The 27,290-nt window shown below is 38.2% G+C and overlaps 1 protein-coding gene across 1 annotated transcript in view; it reads right to left on the reverse strand.

Annotated features, from left to right (window-relative positions):
* AK8 (adenylate kinase 8) overlaps window positions 1-26,978 on the reverse strand; it is a gene marked incomplete at its 3' end in the record, with an annotated part of 27,457 nt that extends 479 nt beyond the window's left edge. The window contains exons 1-9 of the mRNA XM_010020768.1: window positions 26,928-26,978; window positions 24,951-25,035; window positions 20,895-20,944; window positions 20,066-20,179; window positions 14,800-14,868; window positions 7,497-7,578; window positions 5,823-5,894; window positions 4,848-5,048; window positions 1,956-2,087 (exon numbers count right to left, since the gene is read on the reverse strand). Of these exons, the coding sequence (XP_010019070.1) occupies window positions 1,956-2,087; window positions 4,848-5,048; window positions 5,823-5,894; window positions 7,497-7,578; window positions 14,800-14,868; window positions 20,066-20,179; window positions 20,895-20,944; window positions 24,951-25,035; window positions 26,928-26,978 (856 nt within the window). The remainder of the gene's footprint in view (window positions 1-1,955; window positions 2,088-4,847; window positions 5,049-5,822; window positions 5,895-7,496; window positions 7,579-14,799; window positions 14,869-20,065; window positions 20,180-20,894; window positions 20,945-24,950; window positions 25,036-26,927) is intronic.
* Window positions 26,979-27,290: the final 312 nt, after the last annotated feature.

Consider the following 27,290-nt stretch of genomic DNA (forward strand, 5'->3'; position numbering starts at 1 on the left):
GCCACTCAGCTGGAGGTGCAGGAAAATCTGCAGTTCAAGGCAGTGACTCCCTGGATCATTTAATGATCATGTAAGAATTATATTTGAAAAGCTGTGCTAATGCAGTATTATAATTGACTTCAAATACACAGAAGACACCAGGAGATGCAGATTTAAAGTTTTAGTCAGGACAGTGGTACATGAAACACTGCTTTCTGACCAGAGTTACTGAGTCTCTCTGCCACACAGGAGCTCCATACAATAGTCCTGACCCTTATTTCACAGGGAGGGAACCAAGGCATGGAGAGGTTACATAGCATCTTAAGTCCTAGTTTCAACTCAATTTTGGTATTAGACAACAGTCACTCTGCACATTATTGCATTACCTTTCAGTTAATAATTGTAAGGTAATTCCACCTTTTCTGAAATCAATAGCACCAACATCTACAGCTGCACTGACTTCAATGGCAAAAGCAGCAAGCCCTTTCATCTGCTTTATCACCATTAATCACCCTGTTTGGCAAACGAGGAAGAGTACTCCACAGCAACATCTCTTGGATCAAGCTGATGGAATTTAATGTTTAAGCAACAAGGGATGAGCACAGATTTTAACAGTCAAGTTGTCTTGAAGAAGCAAATCCATATTTACAATAAATGGTGTGAAAACATAACAGAAACTCAGTTCATAGACCCCAGTTTAAGACAGCTAATATATATAAAGCTAAACTCAATCCAATTCCTGAGACTACTTAAACATAGGATTAAATTTTTAAGCCTGTGCTTCAATCCCAATGGCCTGATTAGAAATTAAATATATGCTGAATACTATTCTGAAAAATGATGGTCTATTGATGGTCTAATGATGGTCTATTAATTAAATACTTAATTCTTCTAATATTTGGTTTACAGTAGACTTAAAATTCAACATACAGGTAAAGCGGTGGTAATGGTATTTAGTAACAGCAGCTGCAGCACTCTCATATAGCAGTTACTTTAGAAAGAAATGCAAATTTTGACCTAGATGAAAGCACTATCAAACCTGCAGTTTTAGAAATAAAGTCCCTCAAAAAATTAAATACATTCAGAAACATGAGGACAAGTTAATTTTTTTAAACACATTCAAACAGGGTTTATTTTTCAGTAAGCCAATTACATCGTTATTAAAAATACAGTTTTGAATAAAGCTACGTTTATTTTTAATATGAAATTATAAGCCACAGCAATATTAAAATAACTGATAGCACAAACATCCTATCAATTTTATTTGGGCTTTTCAGTATTGTAATATAGATTTTTAAAATAATTTAAATTTACCTTTTTCAAGTTCGCCAGATGTCATTTTAGTCACAGCCATGTAGGGTTTTAAAACACTAAAATAATAATAATAGATTTCAAATAGAAAAATGCTAGACCTAGAACCCCAAACTGACAAGTAGACAGTTCATAGCTGTTTCTGTGCCCGTAATGGAACTGCACAAACCTACGATCTAGGCATTAGCATGCTACCCCTGAACAAGCATCATCTAGAATTTTCTGGGTCTCCTTTACCAAAGAAAGAGAAGGCACTTTTAAACAGGCACTTCTTTTCTAATACATTACTTCAGACGCACAGAACCTGAGTCTTCATTAATGTTCAGAGTAAATTCTGTCTTAAAAGGGCCCCAGTTTTGGTCAGACAGCTGAAACTGCAAAGACATTACTCATGACCCACTGATCCACAGAAGAATTCAGAGCACTAAGGAATCTACCACATGAAAAAATACTGATGTAAAGGGTGTAAAAAATTATGTCTAAAAAACATTAGAGCTGGTTTGGCACAGAGTATATGCCCTGTTGGTTTATACTACATCACTTCCTTCAAAAACTTGGCATCCGTAGCAATGGACAAACAGAAATTTTATGAGACAGCAAAAGATAAATGATCAGAAAGAGAGAAAGGGGGAATTGAGCAAAGTACATATTTACTGAGAACTTACTGTTGACAACACCATATTTCTGAGCTAACAGTGATGCCTGAAGGCTCTTCCCACTGCCTGGGGGTCCACAGAAGACAATCCGTGGTGTAAAAGGGGCAGCTGATCGGTGCCGTGTTTGGACATAGGTAAGAACTAGAACATAAGGCAAGAAATAGAGTTGACATCTCCTATTTCTTTTTTTAAAAAGTAACATAAACATTAGCTCTGTTTTATCACTGAAACTTCCAGGTACTCCAACCAAAACCAGGACACTGACATCTGTCATGTCAGCAACTTAAACCAAGGGGCACTTCAGAAATCTTACTATCATTATACTTTCCCTATACTTCCTTCCATCAGTAAATGTCAAACCATTTTAAAGAGTAGATTCAATTAATAACTGCTCTTTTACTATGTTGTTTTTAGCAGAAGTAATTTTTGCTTGATAGGTACAATTTTAGCATGCAAAATATAGAGGGATATGATAATTACATTAAATACTTTCTGCAGTTTCTGAACAAATATTTAAGTGTAAAAACTCAGGATGTTAAATTAATATGACATTTAACCAGCTCTGTGGTTAACAGACTCCTAATTACAGTATTATAAACTTGTAGCATAGGATGTCACAACACAACACGGCATTGGCAATGCACAACCCAGTCTGATTTTATTCTTGTGTCCATCATTTTTGCCTTGATCTTCTCTGTCCCATTCTACTGTTTGCTGGACATTATACTGCTACATTTTTATTGGGTAGGAAATACTACATTCAGGTCAATCTACAGCTTATAAGAGCTTTGGAAAGATGACAGGATATACGAAGCATCATGGGATGTCTCATAGAGATTTTAACTTTGTTATGATCTCAAAAGAGAACCTGATACATCACCAAGAAGCTAAAAGAAGACATGGCTTGGCAGCGAAGACAAATTAGGATCATATCTGGACACAGCCAAAGACTCTTACTCCCTGTGCCCCTTTAATGGCTAAAGATAATGAAGAGAGCAGCTCAAGCTTCAGCACAATCTATGCAAGCTTCCCAGGGATCACAGATCCAAATGCCGAGGCTAAACTTCATGCCCCCATAGCCTGACTGCCATAGTTACCCATGATTAAAGCAGCATGGGCACACCTACACTTTGATTTCCGCTGTAATTGCAGTGGATACTGTTAAGTGTTAGCCCAGAATCTTCAGTTCAAATAAAAGACTCTCCAGACTGAAAGAGCCCTTGTAATAAAAGAGTATTTCAGTCTAACAAATAGGACAGGCTTAGACATTAACGTTTGTAAGAATCATAAGCCCGTACTAAAAAAATAAACCAAACCAACCAAACAAAACCACAGAAGGATAGAAGGATTGATGGAGACCACCACGAGGATCAGTATTTTACCTACGATTGTTAAGACATTGCTGAATACTAAGTAACAAATTTTCTGAGGACCCTCTGTTAGACACTTTGGGATCATTCTAAAGCACATTTGTAATCCAGAATCACCTCCAGCAAACTCCAGCCCTGGTATTTCTAGACAGTGAACCTACAGAACTGTGTAACTAACTCTAACTGCAACCACAGAGGATCATGCGTATCTCCTCTCCAGTGCCACGAGCTGTACTGGGACAGTACACCATACAACTGAATTTGATGTCACACATCACAGCATATGTGAGCAGTGACTGCATTACAGTTTAAAAATTTACAGAATTTTATAACTGTCTGAAACAATCCATAATAATACTAATACTGATGAGAGATCTCCTCTTTCTTCTTTGAACTCTACGTGTAGCAATAAAAAAGCTGAACAAAACCCCTGGAAAATCGTAACAGCAAATAGTGTGTTTGCTGCAGAACTTCCTAAACCCTGAGTATCAGCTACCCAAGGAGTGCTCCAGTTATTCTGAACATTTGCCATAACCCAGTGTATTGAAAAGCACAAACACTACAGGCAAAGCACCCTGCTTACAAATGATGCTTAATTTGCAGTAAATAACCAAGTTAATTAGGAGTAATGATCCCCCAGACAGTCTCCACAGCTAATTATTCTTTAAAAAAAGCCTCTGGCTGCTTGAGGCGCTGCAGAAAAAAGATCTAGAGAGGATTTTTTCATTCCAGTTTTCAATTTATCTCACTACATTATTAATTAATAATAATTAATATTCAGGCACTCACATTTTTATTTACAATTCAAGGCATGAATTCTTTATGAATGATGATATGAACTTTTAAATTTAATTAAGTAATTTAGAGGTAATTAATCTGTAAATTCAGAATATAAACTTCCTCCTTGTTTATCTTAAAAGCGCAGGACTTGTTATTAAAAAAAGACCTTTTTGAGATGCAAAATTACTGGGATATAACAGATCATCTACAGACTGACAGCTACAAAGTACATTATCAATTGGTCTTTTCTGGCAGTTTCCTTATTCTCTTCTTGAAGAATCAACATTAAAAGTCAGATTGCATTACAGTCAAGCAAAGGCAAACAAGAATTGTTGAACAGAAAAGCTACCAGCAAGAACAGCTTTTAAATAATGAAATGTTACTGGCTTTGAACTACTCCTACTTCTTGTTACCAGACTTGTGGAAGGTACCAGCCCTTTGGGAGATTAACAGCTGAGCCACAATGCAGCCTTTTAGAAGAGACTCTTGCAGAAATAACCGTGACATTTGCTCTGACTCGGCTGCTCCTTGGCAGGACTCTGGCACTGTCTTTCCAGTTACCTGAGCTTACTCTAGTCCTGCAAAATAATTACCAAGAAGAGCCCAAAAGCTGTACTAGAAAGAATATAACTCATCTTGGAGCTATCTGTGTTGGCTAATCCTAATCCTACAAACTGCCTCTTAACAGCTAGGAACTACCTTTCAAATAAGTTTATCAGCTATCAGATTTGCCACAAAGGTGCATATTTACCCTGTGAGAGGACATCCATGGAAGGCTGGTCTGCATTGATTGATTTCAGAATTTTTTGGTAGATGTGGAAAATCCCAGGGAAGTTTCTGTGATATTCCAGCAGTTTCTTTGATATCTCCTGTTCAGATAGATCTTCTGGTTTCACCAAACGTTCCTGTATCAGCAGATCACGTGGCCAGTCAAAGGTTGTATGGTACACCTCTGGAAGTTAGACAGCGATTAGGAACTAAGAGGATTATTTAATAGGTCTTGCTCAGCTCCAAAATATTTCCTAACAAAATCATGGCCTTTAAGCTCTAGACTGTGTGGCAAGCAATAACCTATGCACTTCCCTTCCTACTTGTACTGACAGCTATTACTCTGCACATGCACGGATGGGAAGCGGCCAGGTTGGGGACAGCTCTCCAAATTCTTAGACTGAATCTTAAGCAAGTCCTTTGATTAGCAGATCTCCCTTACAGCAAATAAAAGCCATTTCTTTAGCTAAGAACATCCCTCCAAATTACACTCATAAAACATCCAGTATGATTTTTTTACTGATCACTGTCAGGATTTTGTGATGGATGATTGGTACACCACAAACAGTACAGAGGTAAGTCTATTTGACAGTCATTTAATGGAAGATACCTAAAGGCATACCTGTAGCTCAGGAAAAAAAAATATCCCAGACTCTAGCAAAGATACACAGCAAAATGTAAGCTCATATGGGCAGATACAATCTTCAGATATTCTCTGCTGTAGCCATAGTCTACTGGTTGCAGGCTCAATACAGAGCTTTGCATTTTCCATATTTTATTGGCACAGAAAATAATGCAACATCAACACTTTTTCCAAACAGATAAATTTATAATTATAAATCCCTACTAGTTCTTAAAGGGATACCATTTAAGTTTGAATCCTGTTGGTATTAGAATGGTTCTGAGATCAAGCAACACTCCATTTCTAGGGGATATCAAGAACAAACACATACTGCACCTTCTGTGATGGGATCAATCCTTTTCCCACTGTTCCTCTCAATCAGCACAGTGTCTGGAGCATAAAGCACAACTAGACACAAAGAAAAACACAAAACAAAATAAGGGAAAAAAAGTGTAGCTCTTGTTAGTTGCTTGCTTTATTTCCTGTAACTGCTTAGAGGTGTCCTAGTACTAAAAATGGATGAATGCATTTCAAGCACATTTGCCTTATTCTCCTTTTCCAGTATTCTACCTGCAAATACTTCACTTTCAATCAGAATTTTGCTCCATCTCCTAAACAGCTTAGTGGGACAAAATACACATTAATGTATGTATCCAGTCCAGTACACAAGTACATAGGCTGTCCCCATCATCCACGCCAGTTAACAAGGTTCTCCCTCATTTACATTCTATCTGGAGCCCAGGATAGATGTACTTACAGGTTACTCAAGACCGAGTCTCTTCTATATCACAGTTACTTTTCACCCAGGTACTTTGGTAGTGAGACCAGTGAAACTTATTTCCTGATAACCTCACAGAAAAGAGTTCAAACTTGATTAGAAAGCATCAGAAAGTGGAGAATCTGTCAGGTCCCTATGTTGCTTTTGGCTAATCATCCTCACAGTTAAACACTGTAATTTAATTACTATTTTCAGTGCATTTGATTACAGATTTCAAACAAGTTCTTCTTATTACTTTCTTCTCTGTATCAAATAGCTCTTCCAGACACTTTTTCTCCCTATTAAGGTACTCACATACTGTAAATCTCCTCTCTCCTCAGCCTTCTTTTTGATTAGCTAGACAGACTGAGCTTTAAGATTCTCCTTCAGGTCTTGGTGGCACAGATATAATTGTGAGCAAAACTCAACTTCAAATGTTATTAGGTATATTAAAAATACATGCAAGTACTAGACATTAAACATTTTTGCCTAACTGTTGCAGTGATTTCCAAATTCTTCATTAACAGTCAAATCTCATCCAAATCAAATCCAAAGTGACAATTCATCAGGTTCACTAACGTCCTCTTCACTATCCACTGGCAAGCTCTACATTTAGCATTTAAACTGTATTCCACACAATCATAATAATTCCTTACATTCTAAGAAGGTCCTCTAACCATATTAATTTGGGACAACTGGATTCTTCTAGATGGCAAGGGCAGCTGTCAAAGTCTTGGATATTAGCACTTTGCCAGTAAACAGATGCCTCTCAAATGAAGTAAGAATCCACCCATACTCTGATAGGTCAAGCTTAAAAGTGTGATGTTTCCACTTCACTTGGTGGAGTAAAGTTTGCATTCTTTAATTCAACAGAAGGATGAACTTGTATTTAGGACATAAAGAATTGTTTCAGTCTGAGGATAAAGGTTGATTTCTAGAGATGGAAGGCAGAGAAAACTGAGACCCACTCCTAGAACAGAAGCACACCTGCTCAGACACACTTGCTGGGATTGTCTTGAATACACAGAACTCTAATGTGCAAGAAGAAAAGGGTTCATGTATGAAAGACAGGATGTAAAGTCTCACAGGTTACCTCAAGTTCTTGAATGAAACTAAGCTATAGTGAAGCATTTTTCTGTGTGGCGACTCCAGTGTCTTCAGCACCAGTACTGAATTTATAGAGGATTTTTGGGGAGAAACACTTCTAGTCTTTCCTACTGGATGCAATCACACATAAACCTTGTACTGCTTACCGACATGCCTAGGAATGATGCCAGATGACTGCAGTATCCATGCCTGTTCCTGATTTTCAGGGAAGCCTTCCAAAATCCATCCCTATTGAACAAAAACATGAAACAGTTATTGATCCTGGAAGAGAAAACCTCCAAAATTAGCACTAAATATCACTGCTGTCTGCACAAAAATTACCTCGTTCTGATCCCCCCACAGTACACTGTTTGTTATGGATGTTTGTGAGAGAAGAAAACAGATGTGGAACACTGATATTTCTGTGAAATGGCACACACTAATATACACACACTGCCACAGAGCAATGGGAACTTCTGTATCGTAGTAATGACTATTTTTTTTCATGTTTCAATCTTAAACCCAAAATTTCTATCTTGAATAAAAACAACCCAAAACAGTTTCTACAGTTTTGAAATATTCAAAAGTATACCAGCCCACACTGTGTATAAAAAAAAGAGGCTAAGCAAATCTAAAGACAGATTTAATGCCAAGAACAGTGAGGAAAATATGCATGCTTTCATTATTTTCTGAAATTATACAGGAAAACTCACAGTAATGGAACCAGCATTCCCAAAGCTAATGAAGCAACAGAGCAAAAGAAAGAGAAAACAAAAAAGAGCCTTTTGCTCCCTTAAGTCCTTGTTATAGCCAGCTAAGTGTTGGATTGAGCATCTTTAAAAAAACATTTACAGATCTGTGAAATACCATAGGAGAGCTGCAGCCTCGGTTTGTGTGATGCAGTTTCTGAAATCTAATCCACCTCCCAGTCTCAAGTCTGAATCTCCTGAACTTTCTCTGATTTATCTGTTAGTTGGTCAACCACATGTGTCCTTATCACTATTTCCTACACTTCAGAATAACTTTGTGATACCACCATAAATCTGGAAACCATCTTTGTACTGAAATGAGGAAGATATTTTAATATTGCATTAGCTGGCAATCATTCTCAAAACCCACATAAATCTGAAGCTCTGTCAGTTTGGGGTCCAAAGGTTTTAGAAGTTGTTCAGGGAAACATATCTCCATGACTTCTGTAGGAGGAAATGGGACATTCCAATTATACAAGAAAATAGAGTAGACTATTTAAAATTCCTTAATTAGCCTGGTTTCAGGAACATATCATCCTGCTGGTAGCTGTAGGAAATAAGAGACTCAAGGAACTGTAAGCCTTTTTTGCCACTCCTAGTGTTTGCTCTGTCGAATTAGAATGAACCACTGTCTAAGGTCACCCAGGTGCTGAGAAATCAATTTATCCTTTGGGACTCGCAGGAGGCAAAGCTGCACAATATTTTTAGTGATACGCTAGGAACTTCAGCACTAGCTCTGAAGTTTGTGCCTCTACAATGCACATAGAGGCCCAGATCCTCTTCCAGGGCGAGATGGCATCGGAGGTCTGAAGCCAATAAATCTCTGCCAATTTACACAGGCTACAAATCCGGTTTGTTTGCTTCACTCCAAGTGCAACAATTGTGGAAACTAAAACAAAACAAACGGGAAACAACCCCAACACAAAACCATGGTTTCTTGTGTCACTATGGCTTATTGCTCAAAAATCACACCCTGAGCAACAGGCAGCAAAACACAATACTGTATTTTCAACAAATTTCAAGAGGTTTATATACAAATTTCAAAGGTTCTTAAAACAGGCAATAAGCAATTTTATAGCTAAAAGTTTTTGTAATGTAAGAAAATGGAGCATAATAAATAGCTTCTTGCAACAAATAGGTTTTAAGGCATTAAACAAATGCAAAATAAACACACACTACAAAAATAGTTAACATTTTGGATCTGATTTCCAAAGGTCTCCAAGTTGCTGGGTATCAGTCAGTCCCTAATTAGAATACATTATCCATCTACTTGACACTTCAGTGAAATGTCTATTCCACCAAAGAGCTGCAGCTTTGTTCAGAACAGGTTTATTGATATTCTGCTGCATTCCCTCTCCATACCCCCAGTGGCTTGGTTCTGTTTTATCACACATCAAAAAGGCCGTATGCTCAGGGCACCCCATGCACAGCTCAGAGCTGGAGGTCTGAACAGCTGCAAGTGGTATGGGATCACAGGAGGGACAAGCTCCAAGCAGATGTCACACATAAAAAAAATAAGGGGTAAAAAAAAAAAAGGAGTAAAAAGGGATTGTGGCTTGGGAACGGAGCGAGACGAAGCAAGACACAGCAGAGCAAGACCTGACTTAAAAATATGCCTATCATGCTTTATGCAAACACTGGTCTTTTTTGCCCTCCTGACTATCATGAAAGTGTAATTAGTAACTTCACATGGTAATTTTGTTTCTTTAAGAAGCCATCTATTTTTTTGTTCTTGCTAGCAGTAACCTTACATCCATGCATTGATCACACCTTATCACATGAAGGGTGGAACAGAGGCTAAAAGTGAGTAATTCCATGGTGCTTTTACTCTATGGTCACTGTTCCCTCTATTTCAGCTGGAAACCTTGATGCTTCCCCAGATAAGACTGCTGCAAATACAGCATTCTGCTGTTGCCTTAATGCCAGGTGAAGTGCTCCTTGGAGACCCACGCCACGCTGAAAATCAGCAACAAGGAAGTACTTTCAAAGCCATCACTTTCCTCTCTGGATTTAAGGAACCTGGAAATGCTCAAGGTCATTCCCAAATGTAAATCTCATTCCTCTGCTGGCACTACTCTCGGCTATAACACCAAGCCTACACACTTTCACACTTTCCCCCCCAGTAATAATGACTTGGGTATTTGATATCTCTCTGGTTATTTAACCTGTACATCATCAATAATTATTTATTTTTAAATCACAATATCCAGAATTGACACTGCTTTAGAACAATGAAAAGGAATAGCGCAGAGAAATAATACTGAATTACGTGGCACATCTGAAAGGAATCTCAGCCACAAGCATAGACATCAAAGGTCATGAACATGCTGCCTTTAGGAAAACAAGGTAGTTTCTCCACATCATCATTTAGTATTTTTGAGAATGTACCATGTGCCTTTTGGTCCCAACTGTGAAAGGGGACAGACAATAGTGCCAAAAAATAGTATCAGTAATACCTTTGCCAGTATGGATCTAAAATTCCTGAGATTTTTCAGAAAACAGCAGACTGAGCAGTAGGAATAGTCAACCCTGTAGCCCACCAACATGAGTAATATGGAAAACTTTTCCAAATTTGCCATTAGAAAGAAACCTTTTATTCCCCACATTATTTTTGTAAGTTGAATAAGCTGCAAAGCTTTTTTAAAAAGCCACATTCTTCTTGGGGAAACAAAAATATGGTGAATAGGTGCATTCTCTCCCCAGATAAATCTACATAGCATCACTATCCTCACACAGATTTTCACAGAGACAACATGATGATCTTTATCTGCTAAGGTAAGCCCAAACAGAACCAAAAACCACTGCTCTCTGTGCCTTCCCTTTCAAGGATAGCCACTACCATTCGGGATTGTTTCACAGCAAAAGGAATTCTGCCACTCACGAATCACTGGCCTAAGCTTAGTTTCTAAATAGTCCTAAGCCATCAGTAAGGATTTCCAGCTGGCTTTCTCACAAATTCATCATGTACCGGTCTCTTCGCCAGCCTTCTCCAGTTCTATAAATGCCCTCCACAGCAGTCAGAGGTGCCATAGCCAACATGTGCTAACCCTGTAACATGAAAAGTCTTCATATCAGCTGCACAAGCCCCGGCTTCTAACATAACACTTGCAATAAGTTTCCTATGTCTGCTGGAAGACCTACCCATCTGATCCCTCACAGGCCTAACTACATTTGTGTTAGAAGAACACATAACACAGAGCCTCAGCAGAGCTGTTGATCAATAAAAATGTTCTCCTTAGAGAATGCCTGTGACATCTATAAACCTGCGAGTGACAAAACAATGGCACAAAAATTCTGTGTTCCTACTGTCGGTGGGATGAAAGCTGTACAATTAATGCCAAGCCAATGACACCACAAGGAGAAATAAAACAAAGAGCTGTGGTACTGTGGTCCAACACACTGCTCCTCATCTATTAACAATTTCACCCAAAAAATGCTGACTCATGTTTGGAAAGAAAGAGCACAAATCCGTTCAACCATGTAAAAAAATCCACAGCATTAATTCTATTTCCAAGCACACAAGGAAAATACTGCCATTAAAACACATAGATCCCCTTCCAAGTGGAAGACATGTACAATGTGATCATGAATTACTACCTAGTAATTAAAAGATTTTTAATAACCATCACAACTTTGCAAAGTCAATTATGTGGGTATTTCCTAAAAACAGCTGAATCCTTCCCCAGGTCACTAACACCAACTCCATTCTTGCTCAATGGCAGGAAAGCTTTATGAAGGTGGTTTTTTCCCCCCTAGTTCTGCAAGACATCCAGCACTGATTCAGTGTTGCAGGTGCCAAGAACAGGAACAGAAAATGTAGGCAGAACACTATGCAGCTGTTGGCATTTTAACTATCTTGTCACCTTACTCAGAGTTTACATGACCTAATACTTAAAGTAACAGTCACTGACAGATCCTTCCCTCACTATTAAAAGGAGAACTAGAACCATGGCAACAATTAGAGAAAGTATAGGGCAAAAATAGCATAAGGTGGATGCAGCCTTTGGAGAGCAATGGATTTTCCTTATACAGTGATGGTTACTAAACTTACCACAACAAAAGCTGGAAAAATCAGCTGCTGAAAACATACCTTCTTTTCATCAGGCAAACACTAGTAGCTCAACCAGAGAAGCTGTTATTGTTAACCTGAAGGGGACTGTGTTTGGGGTCTGAAACCAGCTGAAAGCCCAGTAGTTAGAAGGCAGAAGAGCAGCTTCTCTCTTGGGTTTACTATCCTTTAAATTCACTTCCACTTCTACAGGTTTAAAGATATTTTAAACATACTAGAGAAGTTTCACTTGAGACAGATGTTCCACATCTTGCTACAAAGACAAGGCAGTAAATCATCCAGTCACCTGACTTGCTGTATATCCATGATATATCCTTGCACTGCTTACATAAAAAACGTTGACATTCAGAGCCTTTTTTTGCTGCTCATTTGCTCATATATCCAGAACTGACAATTTTGGTTTCTCAGGTGTTCCTCAGCTACACTCTTAAATTCAAAATGCCTCAAAAATGAACAGGATGATACCCCACATGCATGTTTTCAAACAGGTTCTCCTGACAATTGAAAGACCCAAGAAGTCCATTTGGAAAAGAAAGGGCAGGGTGTGTGTCATGTGCTTACACATAATGAACTAGCAAATTCTTCCACAGCCTTCCCAGGCCTCGATCGCACCAGTGTTCAAAGGGAATGCAGACAGAAACAACAGCTGGTTTTAAGAAGAAAGTAAGAGCTTAAACAGTAGTGTGCATTTTGCCTAAAAACATGTCTTCTGTGCATGGCAAAGTAGATTTTATTAATTGACAGAAAGTGGAAAGAAGGCAGGAAGGGGGAATCAGAATAAAACCACACTTTGCAGTTTAGAGCTGTCAGTACATTTTAAAATCCTAACATCTTGGCAATTCCCCATGTAAGGAAATACTGGTGCAGTTTAGAAGTCCTATAGTGTCACCTGTAAATAGGTATGGGAGCCAACAATGCATCCCCATGTTCCGTTACATCTGTCTCTTGTTAAAGCTGGATTTAGCCACAAATGCAATGAAATGTTCAAAAGTCACCCACATAAAAATTATGGTAATGGGACAGATTGAAATTTAGCTATTGCTAGTTCCAAGCTAGTGCTTCGAGACCAGCTCACTGCTATTTTGCTACAGCTATGTGCTCACAACAGAAACATGACACAGATAGATGTCCTCTAGCAAACCCCTCAGGCAGGAACACTTGAAGAGATTGTGACTCCAGCTATTCATTACTATCCTGATCAAGTTATCCTTTCCACAGCTCATACACGTAATTGATGATCTGATCTAGCTTACACAAGGCAGGTCCATTGAAAGCCACTTCTTTGGCAATCATTCACATTATCCGAGTTCTAAAAGCTGAAACCTTCAATCAGGGGCAGGATATTCTTTTCAGTTCTTGCTAGTTTTGTTGATGTTTCTCTGCACCTATAGACACCCCTGCATTAGAGAATTACCATCTTAAAAACTACAACGCAATAGCCCAGCCCCCAGGATGATTTTGTTTTATTTGGATGGAAGGATCTGGTCTGCAGACTACACCAAAAGAGACGGAAGAAGTACAAGACATAAGGTTTTCAGTGCCTAACGCCAAGAAGCTTTAGGAAGCTATTTTCACACCTCAATGAAATGTGGATTACCAGCCTTAGTAATTCAGCCAACAAGGTAGACGATGATGATGTTGAGAAGCAACGGATTTGAATAAAGCTATGAGCCTTACAATATCTCTGTGAGGCCAGGAAATACTAGTTATCCCCTGACCGAAGTGTGAGTGTGACAGAGTGACTGTTCTGAAAACACATACTATTTATCTGAAAAAAGCTGCTTAGCCCTTTGTGATCATAACACCTACTTTGGACCAGACTTTTTCCTCTCAAGATATGCATCAATTAATACGCAGTTCAGATTGTGGCATTGTTTAGAAACATGGTTTTATCCATTAGATCAGTATGTCTCTTACAAACAATCCCTTATAATGGGCTGATTATGGGCTCAATAAACCATTACAATATCTGAGATTTTAAAGGAATCACATAAAAGAGATTTTGCTTTCATTGAGTGCAGACCAGTATATAATCTACTTAAGCTCTCTTTTGGTGTTATGTTAAAAGTCTTTACTTATATTAAGGCTAAATACACAGAGAAAAAAAGAAAAGCCACACATCTGTGAATACAGTTAAACCTATTCACTTGTCTATTTGTATAAACTAACAGGGAACATAATTATTATTACCTAGAATATATTCAAATGCAGTTTTTCCTAACACAGGAATTAAAATAAAAAAAAAGACAATGAGAAACAAAGAAAATTGAAATTAGTAATATTAGACTCTTCCTCCCCCCCTTTCCTAAATAAGAGTTAAAAATCTTAACATATTGATTTTTATATATTTCCTGTTTATCTGTTTTGTCCACTATATCTCTGCCAGTTGCCCCAGGCAATCAACAAAGCTATGCTTGTTCAGCCTTTGATCATCTCTGTGCTAGAAGATTAGCATATGCATACTCTCATCCTCCCCTTTATCCTGTTAATAAAGCTCCAAACTCCCTCTGCTGATGTTCAAGAAAGCAATCAGCTCCAGAGCCCCCAATGATTTGCCCCCATTCCCTCCTCTGCTCAGGACTCGGAATGCTAAGTACTATGCACGAGTTGTGTAAGTGCTTATCCACCGGCCCTCTGAGGAGCAATTCTTACTTGTTTGATGCAGTCCACGTTTGACAGACGTTCCTGGATCAGATTGGCCCAAAGCACGTTGGGAATTTTCTAAAGAAAGAACAAAAAAAGGCTGAATATTCACAATTGAGTTCAAAAGGAATTTTACCATGCAGGCATAGCCCGGTTAAAGGTGAAGTGAGATGTCTTCTGAAAAATAAATAAATAAATCTGTGCAAGTCCCAAGCCATTAACATAATATATCAGAGAGTTAATAAGGGCACAAAATCAGAGTTAAAGGTAAGCTGAACACAAAGCCTACATCCATGCTTTTTGCACACTAACATGGAAGCAGTGCTGAGTTTTGCACACTAACACACACTGGCCATCAAACCTGCAAAGGGATCCATAAGATCACCACAGCCACAAGCAGTCTTTTCCACCACAAGTATCTGACCCACTATTGCTCCATGTGCCAGTGGACTCAGCATTAGTGATCGTAACAGCTATTGTGAGACAAGCAGCAACTCACACATGAAGCAAAGAACAGAGTCTGATTTTTGGGAGCTTTGTTTCACAGTTTGAAGCAACTGTGTCTCTTGCATCATCCGGTAAGTTTATTTAAAATACATTTTATGGTTCAAGTTAATCTGAATATTAAAGTTAGCTTATTTTTAAACTCAGCACTGAGAAATAGGATTGAAACTGCAGGTGCCAACATTTTCAGAAGCACTGGTTCTTTCAGTGACTATTACTTCGTCCATACCTAACGATGGTTTGTAAGACAGTATTTGCAATCTGAGAGAAGAACAAAGTTCTTCTACAGATATAGCATTCCCCTAATATTCCTTGTTATTATATTAGATTTTCTGAAAAGAAATTAACAATCCCTTCTTTCCTTTTTGTAAGAATTTTTGGGACTATTTTGTTAATTTAGGCCTTCATTCTATGCTGAACATAGTTAAACAAATTCTACATTAGCTAGTTTAATTTGATAAAGTCTAAACTTTTGGCCATGCCAGACAGAGCAGCCATTAATCATGTGACTAAATGCCTTGTCTCAGTCTCATTCATTTTGTCATTACTGGTAAAATGAATACTCAGAGAAAATTCTGCAGCTAGAGTCTCTACTTCCCAACTCAAAAAAATTACCTTTCACCTAACTATGTGAGCTAAAAAACTAAAAAAAGACTACTTCTGCAGGCTTACGTTATACTAAAGGATGTAGATAGATAAAAGGAAAATGTGACTACGTAAAGATTTCATAACAATCTTCTTCATGAAATATCTTCACCAGGAGAGGAGGAAATGCTTCCACACAAGTCACTTTTATAGTAGAATGGACCAAGCACTCCAGGATACACAAAAGCAACCAGTCCTCATCTGGCTGTGGAACAAGGTAGCCCAGTGAGGCAGTGGATTTTGTTCTGTTCTCTGCTGGCCCCAGTTCTCAGTGCCTTTCCTAATGTCAGCCATTCATAAGGCAACATTCAAGCTGGTAAAAGAGAAAAAGGGAAAGAAACTGCCATGTCTCTTGAAAGTCAGCAGGTCCCACAGGGTGGTGTGTCAAAGCCTCCTGCAGCCTCATGCTGCTGGAGCCTGGGTCTGAGGCTTTGAGTCTGTCACCTTCCAAAGGTGCATCACGCTGCTATCAGGAACAGCTAGTGTCTTGCTTACTTCTTTGATGTGTCATGTCAAGACAGGCTAGTGACTGCCGGGGGTCCACTCTGCTAAGCCTTGCCAAACCCATTTAAACCAAAATTACACTAACTTCTTTCAGTGCAGTGGTATTCTCGGTCCTCTCCTTCGAGCAGGGTTTATTGCACAAAACCAATCAAGGACACACATGCTGTATTTCACTGGTTTAGTTCCTTCTGCTCTGTGTGGCTCAATTCCAGTCTCATTTCCTGGTCAGTTTTCCTCCTACTGAGCAGTGGCCTATGAAATCATTTTCAATAGGTTGCTTGCAGAATGCCTAATTATTCAACTAGAAATCATTAAATCTGATACATAGCAGAGAGCATATTTACAGTTTCTCTCTCATAAACACTCACATAAATATCTCATGAGCCTGGTAGATGGGGCTGCACCTCCTAGAAATCTGCAATAATGGACAAGGACAACCACATATTAGGTTACTGCAGAACCATAACCTACCTAAGGCACACTGACCCTGTCCAATGTTCAGTTTAGCTACTCAGTAAGACCTGCTGCTACAGTATTTTCTTTCTGTTCAGACCACTTTTCTATCTACACTGGTTTAATCACTATTTCCATACTGCTGTAAAGCTGTACTCATTCATGATTCATTTTAAATACTCCATGTTATTTCAGGGACATCATCTTTCAATTTACATGCCTGATCTATGCAGGGCTATATTTTAATGATTTTTTCATAAAACTGCTACACTTTTTTTTGCAGGGAACACTTTCTCTAGACATTTTTATTGGAAGTTTTGGATAAATTTGTTCTGAAAACAGCAACAGAAAAGAACTTTTGACTTCTCCAGGTTTGCAGCTTGGAGATTAGAAGCAGTCAAGTTTGAAGAAATTTGGTTTAGTTTGGTTAGATTGAGCTTCTTCAGATAATACACATGAAAGACCAGTCCTTTTTATGTACACACAGGACTGGAACCATTCCTACTTGTTCTTTCATAGTGGCCTGGAATAGATTAGAATGATGACCATGGTAAGGATGCCTCAGGTTTTTCTCTCTTCTACTGTATTTCTTCTTCAAAAGCACAGGGACATGATGCAACTCTAGAGCACCATTTAAGCCATTAAGTCGTATGCAAACACCTTAACTGCAGTTTAGTACAGTGTTAAGAGTACACCCATCCCACCAGCCCACAATTACCACAGTTGCTTCAACTTCTTATTTTACCCAGTTAACAGGAAAAGTGAAATATGCAATAGCTCATCATTAGACTTCACTATAGGAAAAACCTGAAGATGCTTCCTATTAACATTATAAAACTAGAGATGAGGGAGTAATTTGCAATGATTTATCCAAAACTGTAGCCTCTTTTTCTGTTCATGGAATATTTATTGCTAGCTTGTGGTTCTGCAAATTTATTGAATATTCAAAAATACTTGACTTTATTTTTACATGCAGAATGATCATTTTGCTTTGAACAGTCACTATTTAAAGTAAAGTACCTGAGCTGTGCTCATTAGTGAGTGGCCAGGTATGTATCAGTGAATGATTGCATGTCCAACTTGAAAAATGGAGCTTCAAAGAATCATCACATATTTTAAATACGCCTTGAATTCCATGAATTCTTGTGCCAGGAAAACTCAAATGCTTTAATGTTTGCTGGGAGCAAACACAAAAGAGATGAAAGCTTGGCTAAAGGTAAGTAAAATATGTGAAGAAACATTCGTGGACCTTTTTGCAGCATTTGCTCAGATCTAGTAACATTGGCCTAGTGACCTAAAAATGAATGACCTTTGGCCTAGGGTTAATTTAGCTAAGTAACTTTATCTGCACGAAACGTTCCTCTAACAACATTAATTTGTGTTATATGATCTTCACGCCAGACTTTCAAAACAACAATCAATTCCTGCTTTGCCTCTTTCTATTTATTAAATTGCTTTGGCCACAACTACACCTTTTTAATGCCCTGATTGTATCAAAGATAGTATAAACAGCTATTGTTCTGTTCCTGAACAGACATCCAAACCCTATCAGTGCTAATGGATGTTGTGTGTGCTGCAGGAACCAAGTTTACCACTCCCTTCAGCAGAACCAGGGGTCAGTTACAGCAACAGTAGATTTAGCCAGCAGACAGGAATCAGTAAGGGAAAATACAGCTCTTAGAGCTATATTTTTTTAGAGCTATACTGTCATCCCATAGAGATGAGTTTCAGCTACATTTTAAGTCATTGTAAAGGTTGCATTGATTTAGAGGAAGCAAGAAGTTCCCTTCTAGTTTTAGGAGTTGCATTTGAAGAATCAAACTCATGAAAGAACAAAAGAAATGATTGAGCAGAAACGTTCTTCGAGGCTCTAACATCTCAAAACCAAAGGCAAACTGCACAGTACTAAACCACCGCTAGATTCTGCTCTTTGGGCACTCCTTACTACCTGATTAGCCTTGACATTTTTGACTTTCATCTTCCACACTATCCATCTTTTTGAATCAAATAAGCCCAAAAGGACACCCTTGAAAGTGCATCTGTATAGTCTGAAATATGTTAATAATTACAGTAATTAAACCAAAGGGAATTTTTGTTTTAAATTCTTCCCCTCCAAGATGAAATTTATGAACCCAGCAAAACAATCTTTAATAATTAGGAGGAAGATTCAAAGTATAGATTCTTGATAAGAATAATTTTATATCATCCCAGCCAAAAGCAAACCTTTTTGCCAGGAAGTTCAGTGAGTTTAATGTACTCTTTCCTCTCAGATCTTTATTACTCAAGGTATCTCCAGACTTCATTCACTAATTTACTATAAGAAACTCTACCCTATTTTCAGCCTAATTTTCTAAGGAAAAAATTAATCTATGTATCACACCATGTACCATCTCAGCAAAGTATGAATCTGTTGGCCAATTCCAATCTAATTTAGCAGGGGTGTAGAATTCTCATGGATATGAAATTACTTCAGTTTTTATGAATATAAGTGATAAGGGGGAAAAAGATAAACTCCAAACAGTGGCCTTGCCAGAGAGTCACAGAAAACTGGACTTCCTCCATTCTATTACTCATGGCATACTTTGACATATGGAGAAAGGAATCAGCTGAAAAGAGCAGGAATCAGAAGCAGAGATGCTTCTCTGGCTTCAGGATATTCTTCCAACATATTTTTCTGACCTACTTGTCACTATCCTTTAATAACAAGACAGTTACTTTGCTGACCAAATAATCCTGAGAGTCATGACACCTGGAAAAACTCTTTTGAACGTTTGTTAGGAGGCTCACAATGAAGCAGGAATTGATTTCAAAACCTGTCTGGAGCAAAGTAGATACTCGGAGTTGGGTAGAGTGCATCACCCCAAGAATTGAACTATCTTCTGAATCTAAGGTTAACATTTTTAAGAACTCCATGACTTCACACTGTCTTCCTCTCCTGCCCCTATTCTATGCCTTGACACCTTTTGTCTTTGTTCATACCTTCTTATCTAGCAGAGATAACCCTTCTTCTCAAAAGGCCCTCTACCCACATAGACACAAACCAATGTACAAACCACCACAGATATAAGAACATTGATCTTCTCAACTCATAGCAGTTGAAATCATGGGAATGGCATATAATTCTTCTTCTGTGACATGAGAACTACCATTGTTATATCCACTTACACACCTCTTTTCTTTCCTTATAAGCCTTTGCTTCCTCTGTCAGTGCCAGTGCTTCTTTGAATAACAAAGTCTCCTGAGAGATACGTATGGCATCCAAACGTTTACAAAGCCACAGTGCCTGAGGGAAGAAGAAACAAAAATAATATACAGCTTGAAATATTTGGAAAGAAAATGAAGCATTTTTTCAGAAGGCTACAGAAAGACAGTGTGTTTTCCAGCCTTCCATTCAATTACACAGACTATATGTGTAACTTTAAGCAGTTCCTTATAAAGTTGTTTAAGACTGTACAGCTTTGAATAAAGTCTTTTTCATCTACTGTACTCTAGCAGAGATTTTAAAGAAGAAAGCATTCTTCCTGGCACGCACACCCCACCATCATCTGCAGTTTCTGTGGTCAGCTTTCTCTGTGGTTCAAACACAACTTTGACGTTTTCAATAAAGTGGTACCGGTGGGCATGACAATGAGCCACGCAAAGGGAGCAATCCACAATAAGGGAATACCACAAATGTGTAACTGTGGTACTCTCCCAGGTTAGCCAGCCCTGCTAAAAAGCTGGGAAAACACGGCAGGCAAAGTTCTGTTGCGTTGCAGCAGTATCACTACCACTAATGATAGTGAGTTCTCGCAGAGCTCACTTGAGTATTTCCATTTAACCTGTAGTGTAATATACAGGTGTATCCCTTAAGAATTCCAACCTGCAATTTGCCTTGTGCTCTCCATCGCTTACATAATTCTGAAAATTATTTTATCAGATCAAAATTTTCATAAGTGCTGAGCTCAGGAGAAACTAAAAAGTGGACAGGATTATCTGACTGAAGGTAGGACACTTACAACTGTTGTTTTCCCAGAAGCAGGTGGACCAAGTACACAAATTCTTGGAGCTATGAAACAAGAATAGATGAATGTTAAGATGCAGAACAGCAAAAATACTACCCAATTTCCCACTATTGCATTGCAGAATAGAAATATAATCACAACAAAACAATTATTTTGGTTGGAAATCTGCCTGAACAGAGACTTCAGGATTGGGCTCCACTCGAGGGGAAAAAGTCAAAAAGTCAGTGTCTGCTGGGCCTTCCTTTAATCTCCATGGTCAATGAAATAAATACTCTGATTAAACATGCCACTTTGTAAGATATATATAAACACATGATAGTTTAGTGAGTGAACCAGAGCATGATACAAACATCTCCTTATCCAAGTTAGACTTTTATCCTGAAAACATTGATTTAGACCTAACACATTTTGTGGTATTTTGTGATGCAAAAGTATTTGAACTTGTACATGCACGACAGGACTACCTCAAAGTGACTATTACCATAATCATAGAATGGTTGAGACTGAACAGGACTTCTTCAGGTTGTTTCTTATTTCTCTTACCCAGTATGGTGGTAAAAATACTTTTTATTTCAGCAGAGCTTTTGGCTCTCATCCCAAAAAATGCAATTTCACTTTTTGGTTTCATCTAAATAGGTTGTCTCACGGTTCAGAGAAGATTTAGATATTGCAAAATTAAGCATGTTCCCTCTACCCTTTTTGATAGTTCCTTCAATTTTTCTAGTCATCAGTAGAAGTAATTTATTTTCTTCATTTCCATATCTTGTGTTTCTTTACTGCATGTCCCTCTCCTTCCCCTAAGGGGGCAAGGTGGGCAAAAATGCATCCCAGTGCTGAGGAATTCTTAATCTAATGCTTATAGACAATACAATAGGCATTACCATTGTAAGCTTCATTGGGAATGAAGTAGAGGTGAGACAAACATGGGCGAGTGGAGTAACCCTTAGGAAAGTATTTGGGACTTTTTCCATGAACACACCTTAAGCTGCAACCCTTTGAGCTACCATTTTAGATTAATATCTTTGACATTTTTTCCCCTATACCTTGGGAGGAATAAAAACCAAACTAAACCAGACTATACACAGAAGGGACTGATGAGTATTTCTGCGAGTAACATAGGTCAAAACAGGGAAGGGATCTACTCACCCAAAACCCTCTTCAGTTCTTGACAACCAAAGGAGGTAACAGTGTCTGATGGCAGCAGACAGGGAAGGATGTGAAATGTATTTTTATGAGGCCTTCCATGCACTTAACAGTTATTGGGCAGGTGCAATTTTTAAACATACATGAAACCCAAATTAGAGATTCATCTTTACAAAGTTATCTGACTTGGAAGGTTTAAGAAAAACTCCCCCCTTATTGGTTCTTGCAAGTGCAACAGAACTAGTACACAATGTAGAAAAATACTTTAAAAGGATACATCAGCTGTTTTTATCACCTAATTTCTTTCAAATGTAATGTGATTAAATCCTAGGGTGGTTTTTTGTTTTTTTTTTTAAATCTAACACCTTGAAACTCCAGCCTGGTACTTAGGAATTATTTATAAACAGCGTCATAAAAGAGTGCTCGGGTGCCAACACTAATCAACTTCTTCAAACCACTTCAAAGAAAATCAAAAAACCTTTCCATCCCCAGATCCTTTTGAGGTTTAACTAGGAGCATGATTTAAAATTCACAAGAAAGCCCTTAGGTATTGAAGCTTTAATACACAGCTTTCTTGGACAAACGTTTGATAAAAAACGAAACATACCATTATATACACCACATCATGCTTTAATATTGCCCAGGGCTACTGTAAATGCTCACTTTGTACTAAATCTGCTTTTCTCTCTGCTTAGTGGCTGGCAGCAGATGGGGCAGTGTAATTCACTGATTTACTCATTTGCACGCTTGTAAGACTCCTCTAAAGCATTCTCCCTAAACATATGACACAGGGGCACAACCAGGACACTGCTGGATGTAATGTTTAATCCCTTCCAATCAGCAAATAGTCAGTATTTAATACTAGAGGTTGGAACCAGCAGCTAAATGAAGACAGGGAAATTTAGAAAATGCCTTTTGCTTCAGTAAAAAATCATATTTCATTCCATGGTTAGATTTGATGAGATGTTACAGGATTTACTCTTCCAAGTAAAAGAAGTTCTAACATTCAACAATTATTTTAGTAATAACAAAATTAATCCTGGAATAATGCAAAAAACCAGCTGGACTCACTGAGTTCCATTTAAGTCTGAGAGATTCCATGATTAATTATTAATGTGGCAAAATTTGCTTAACTTATAAGAGAAATCCTTTGTCAAACAGGAAAAGCACTTACTACATGATGAACATTCTTGCAGAACTTTCTTACATCTATTCAGAGGTTTGACTGTAAAGGAAGAACTCACAGAAACGCCACTTGGATCCCAAAAGCTTTTTTCATGAGTACAAACCCAGACACAGCGTAGAAAATGAGCATCTTGTATATGGAAGAATTCTCAGGCTTTACCTGGTTCTTTAAGGTTTTCAGAAGGAACACATGAAAGAACAATAGTACAGAGCCTCAAGCACAAACACTTAGCCACACATTTGACCTAGGAGATTACAAGAAGACAGTTGTAAGCTATAATCATCATTAGCCTTGTTTATATTTTTAAGAGTACTTTAGATGCTATTATTAATTAAAAAGGTTTTCTAACTTCACACCTGGGATAGATGCAATGCTGCTTTTCCACACATCTCTGTTTGAAATTTTCTCTAGGGCTAAAACTGTCTAGCAAGGCAAGATCATGAAAATTCATCATTTTCCTGATGGCTCTAATAAGGTTTTATTCTTCTAAATAGTCAGCACCTTCCGCCATGATCAAAAAGTAAAAGCAACTCAGATTCCTGTTACATTATTTTCCATATAATTTATTCTTAAAACAACATTTAGGCTTTAATTTTAATTGGAGTTCCTTTCCTTTCTTAATAGCTTTTTTTTTTCCTCCAGACCAAAAGCAGACAGCATTTTTCCTTTGACAAACAACTGCTGTAGTTCTATCTTTAGCCTCCAAGTACTGAAGTCATGAAATGGAAACCTGCCTAATTCTGTTCAAATAATGCTGTGGGGCTTGAGGACAAATGTTAGCTCGATGTGCAGAAATCTTACCAGCATTCTATCAAACCACATGAAATTCTTCCACATATTTTCCACGGGTCTATAAAGCAGATTGATTACTTATGCTGCCTGCATCAGAAAAGGCTGGACACAATTTGCAGGGTTTGATTTTTATTTTTTTAGTATATATATAGCAGCATTTCAATCAGATTCCATCTGATCCCCACCACTAAGAGCTCCCAGCACCTCTAGTGAGAACGATTTCATTGATGCTGCAGCAGAACTTTCATAATGGTTTACTATGGTTTTAAAGAAACATCAAAGCAACATGACACCAGCTACCCCTGACAGCTCATGCAGAACAAAAATGATAGTTCAGTTGTGCATATCCAAATATAATCTGCCTAAGGGTGAACAGTTTGTAAATCAAATAATTTGATTGAGAGAACATGCTTTTATTGTGCAGCATACAGACTTCCTATTCAATTTACCAGGTTTTGTTATACATAGAAGTAGGCATGCTCACTGTTCCTTCAGCTGAGATGCCACTGAGCAGTGGAACTCATTAACAGCAGCTAGTAACTAACTAATCAAAACCACAAAGAATCTGCCAGCCCAGGTAGAATAGGAACCCAAATTTACACCTGACAAAAGGAGTAATTAGTGAGCTTAAAGACAACAGGAAATATCAGATGGGGCACTGAATGCATTAATAATTGATACACTAGAACTCTTTGTTATTCCCTTAGAGGGTTTCATTGTTATAACTGTTAAAGTGCATTTTTTATTAGATTACCCACTAAAAAAAGAAATTAAAAGCATCTTACCTATAACTATTCCAAAACGCTCAACTCCCCCCCAGACACAGTCTGAAAAGTTTTATCCATCATCTGCCAACTGAAGCACAGCTTTCAAACAGCTGTTTACAAACAAGGAGTTGAACTATTTATGGTGTCTCAATTTTCACTTACCATCATCGTTGTTTTGCTTTAAATGGTTTATCATAAACTGAATGGGATCATCTGGCTGATGAATTATTAGCTCTTCAAGCATGCTCTGCAAATAAATAGGGCAAAGTCAGAGGAAAATTTACCATATCTGGGCAGTCATAATGTATTGCATTTTTACAGCAATGTTACAATAGGGATCTTAAAGCGTTTGTAAATGTTTGTTTTCTTAAGGCGTCTTTCACAGACAAAATTGAAACTATGAAACCTATTTTAGAAGCTGAAAAACTGCAGCATGGTGAGATAATTGCAAATTGAAACAAAAGTAACCCTGTTGCTTTGGCTTATTTATGATACATATGGGCACCAGAAGGGTTTGGCTTGAGCCTGGGGTTGACAACAGTTGAATTAGCATTGACATAAAAGCCATACAAAGAGTTTCAAAACCAGAGTCAACTTAAATCAGTAGCTCTGCAGGGCAACTTAAACTTCCTTCTCAAGCACTTTCCCACAAGCTTCTCAATAGCCTAGAGGACTGCAGAAAAGATATCACCTGCAGAAAACCCAAAACCAACAACCAAAGCCTCAAAAGCAGCACATCTCTTTTTTGTAATCATACTGCTCTTTCTCCTACATGACAAGTGGAAGGGGCGGAGGGGGGAGGAAGGAAGCCTTAAAGCATTTATTTAAATGTCTATTTTGAAGTCCATTTTCATATTAAATGTTTAAGGTTACACTGGGCCTTGCTTCAGCTCCCACCAAAAGCGGTGGGGCTGTTCTGCTGATTTCAGTGAGGATTGTAGCTTTACAGGCAGACAAAAAGTAACACTGAGAAACACGAACTCTGTAGATCTCCTGACAAGACATTTCAGCACAGCCAAGAATTCTGTAATTAACACTAAACATCAAACGGCAGCTAATGTTCTAACTTACATTACCTACAGGAATGCTCACACTGGAATAGAAAATCTTTTACTAAAAAGCCATCATAACATTTTAATATTCGCAAGTAAATATCATAAAGTCCGTATATTCCATGAAATTTTATATTTTAATGAAATAATTGTCTTTTATTGGAGTGGCCCATTTTCCTTTTTGAATTCATCCACTTCATTATTATAATTAAAACACTCAATTTCGTTTATAAACTGTTTCACATGCAAGATCTGATGCTTCAAGGTCTGGGCAGCAGATAACACACAGTATAAAATTTGTATTTTTCTTGGAAATTCATTTAAAAAATTATTACTTTCCAGCAACATTCATTTAAACTAAGAAATCTGAATCTGGCACTACCATTATCTGCAGCTATAAAAATAAAAGAACTAAGAAAATCTGACCTTACTACAATACAAACCTATTCAGGCTGACAACTGATCCACTGTTTTGAGTCCAATTCCTCCCTGCACTTACATGCATGCTTCATTTTATTCACTTCTGCTAATCCCAGTTTAATTTTACATGAGTTCTGTGAATCTCTGCAGGGGTTTCAGGTTTTGGGATTCATGTTTTAGGTTTGACATTTTGGGTTTTGTAAATGTTTAAGTTTAGGACAACAATTTCAAGCTGTGTTTGTTTGTACCATTACGTTATTACAATACAATTGAAGCACGAAAAGAAAACAAGACTGAGTAAATCCCACAACTGGCATATGTAATACGAGGTCCTGCAGCTGCATTCAATACCTCCTGGCATGCAAAACACAATATTTCTATTTAAAAACCCCACAAATATTATGCTACACTAGTCATAGTAATTTGCCTTAGGCTACCTGAAAAATAAATTAAAAAAATAAAGAAATAAAAACAAGCATTTGTGTGTTTTCCCCGGAGATTTTAAGTAAAAAGGCCTTACAATAGAGTTGTGAGTTAGCAGCAGTGCACAGGGGAGCCTCTCTAGCAAGTTCCCACCTCAGAACCGCACCAGACTACCCAGTCCCTCACACAACCCTCCCCACGCACGACAGAAGGGCTTTTCCCAGACTTACAGAACAAAACATACCTTTCCTAAGGCACGGAAACCACTCTTGCCATTTAGTGAAACCACAACCATGTTAGAAGTGTACTTCGTTTTATTTTTGACACACATCTCCACAGAAAAGCCCCGATAGCAGCAGGAACGCGCCGGGAAACGCCTTTAGACGGGCAGCGCTGGCGAGCAGGCGGCAGCGCGTTACCTCAGCACCAGTGGGGGCAAACCCTTCACCCCGGCTTTTCCCGCGCTTCGCTGCTGCCTCCCCCTCAGCACTTTTTCTCCACAGGCTACCACTTTCCTCCGCACAACATGACGTGGGTGAGCCCCAGCAACTACCAGGCTATGATTGAGTTAATTAAGTAAGTAATTAATTCAGCACTCGCCCGGTGC

The sequence above is a fragment of the Nestor notabilis genome, unplaced genomic scaffold, assembly GCF_000696875.1.
Source record: "Nestor notabilis isolate BGI_N333 unplaced genomic scaffold, ASM69687v1 scaffold19830, whole genome shotgun sequence".
Lineage (NCBI taxonomy): Eukaryota > Metazoa > Chordata > Aves > Psittaciformes > Psittacidae > Nestor > Nestor notabilis.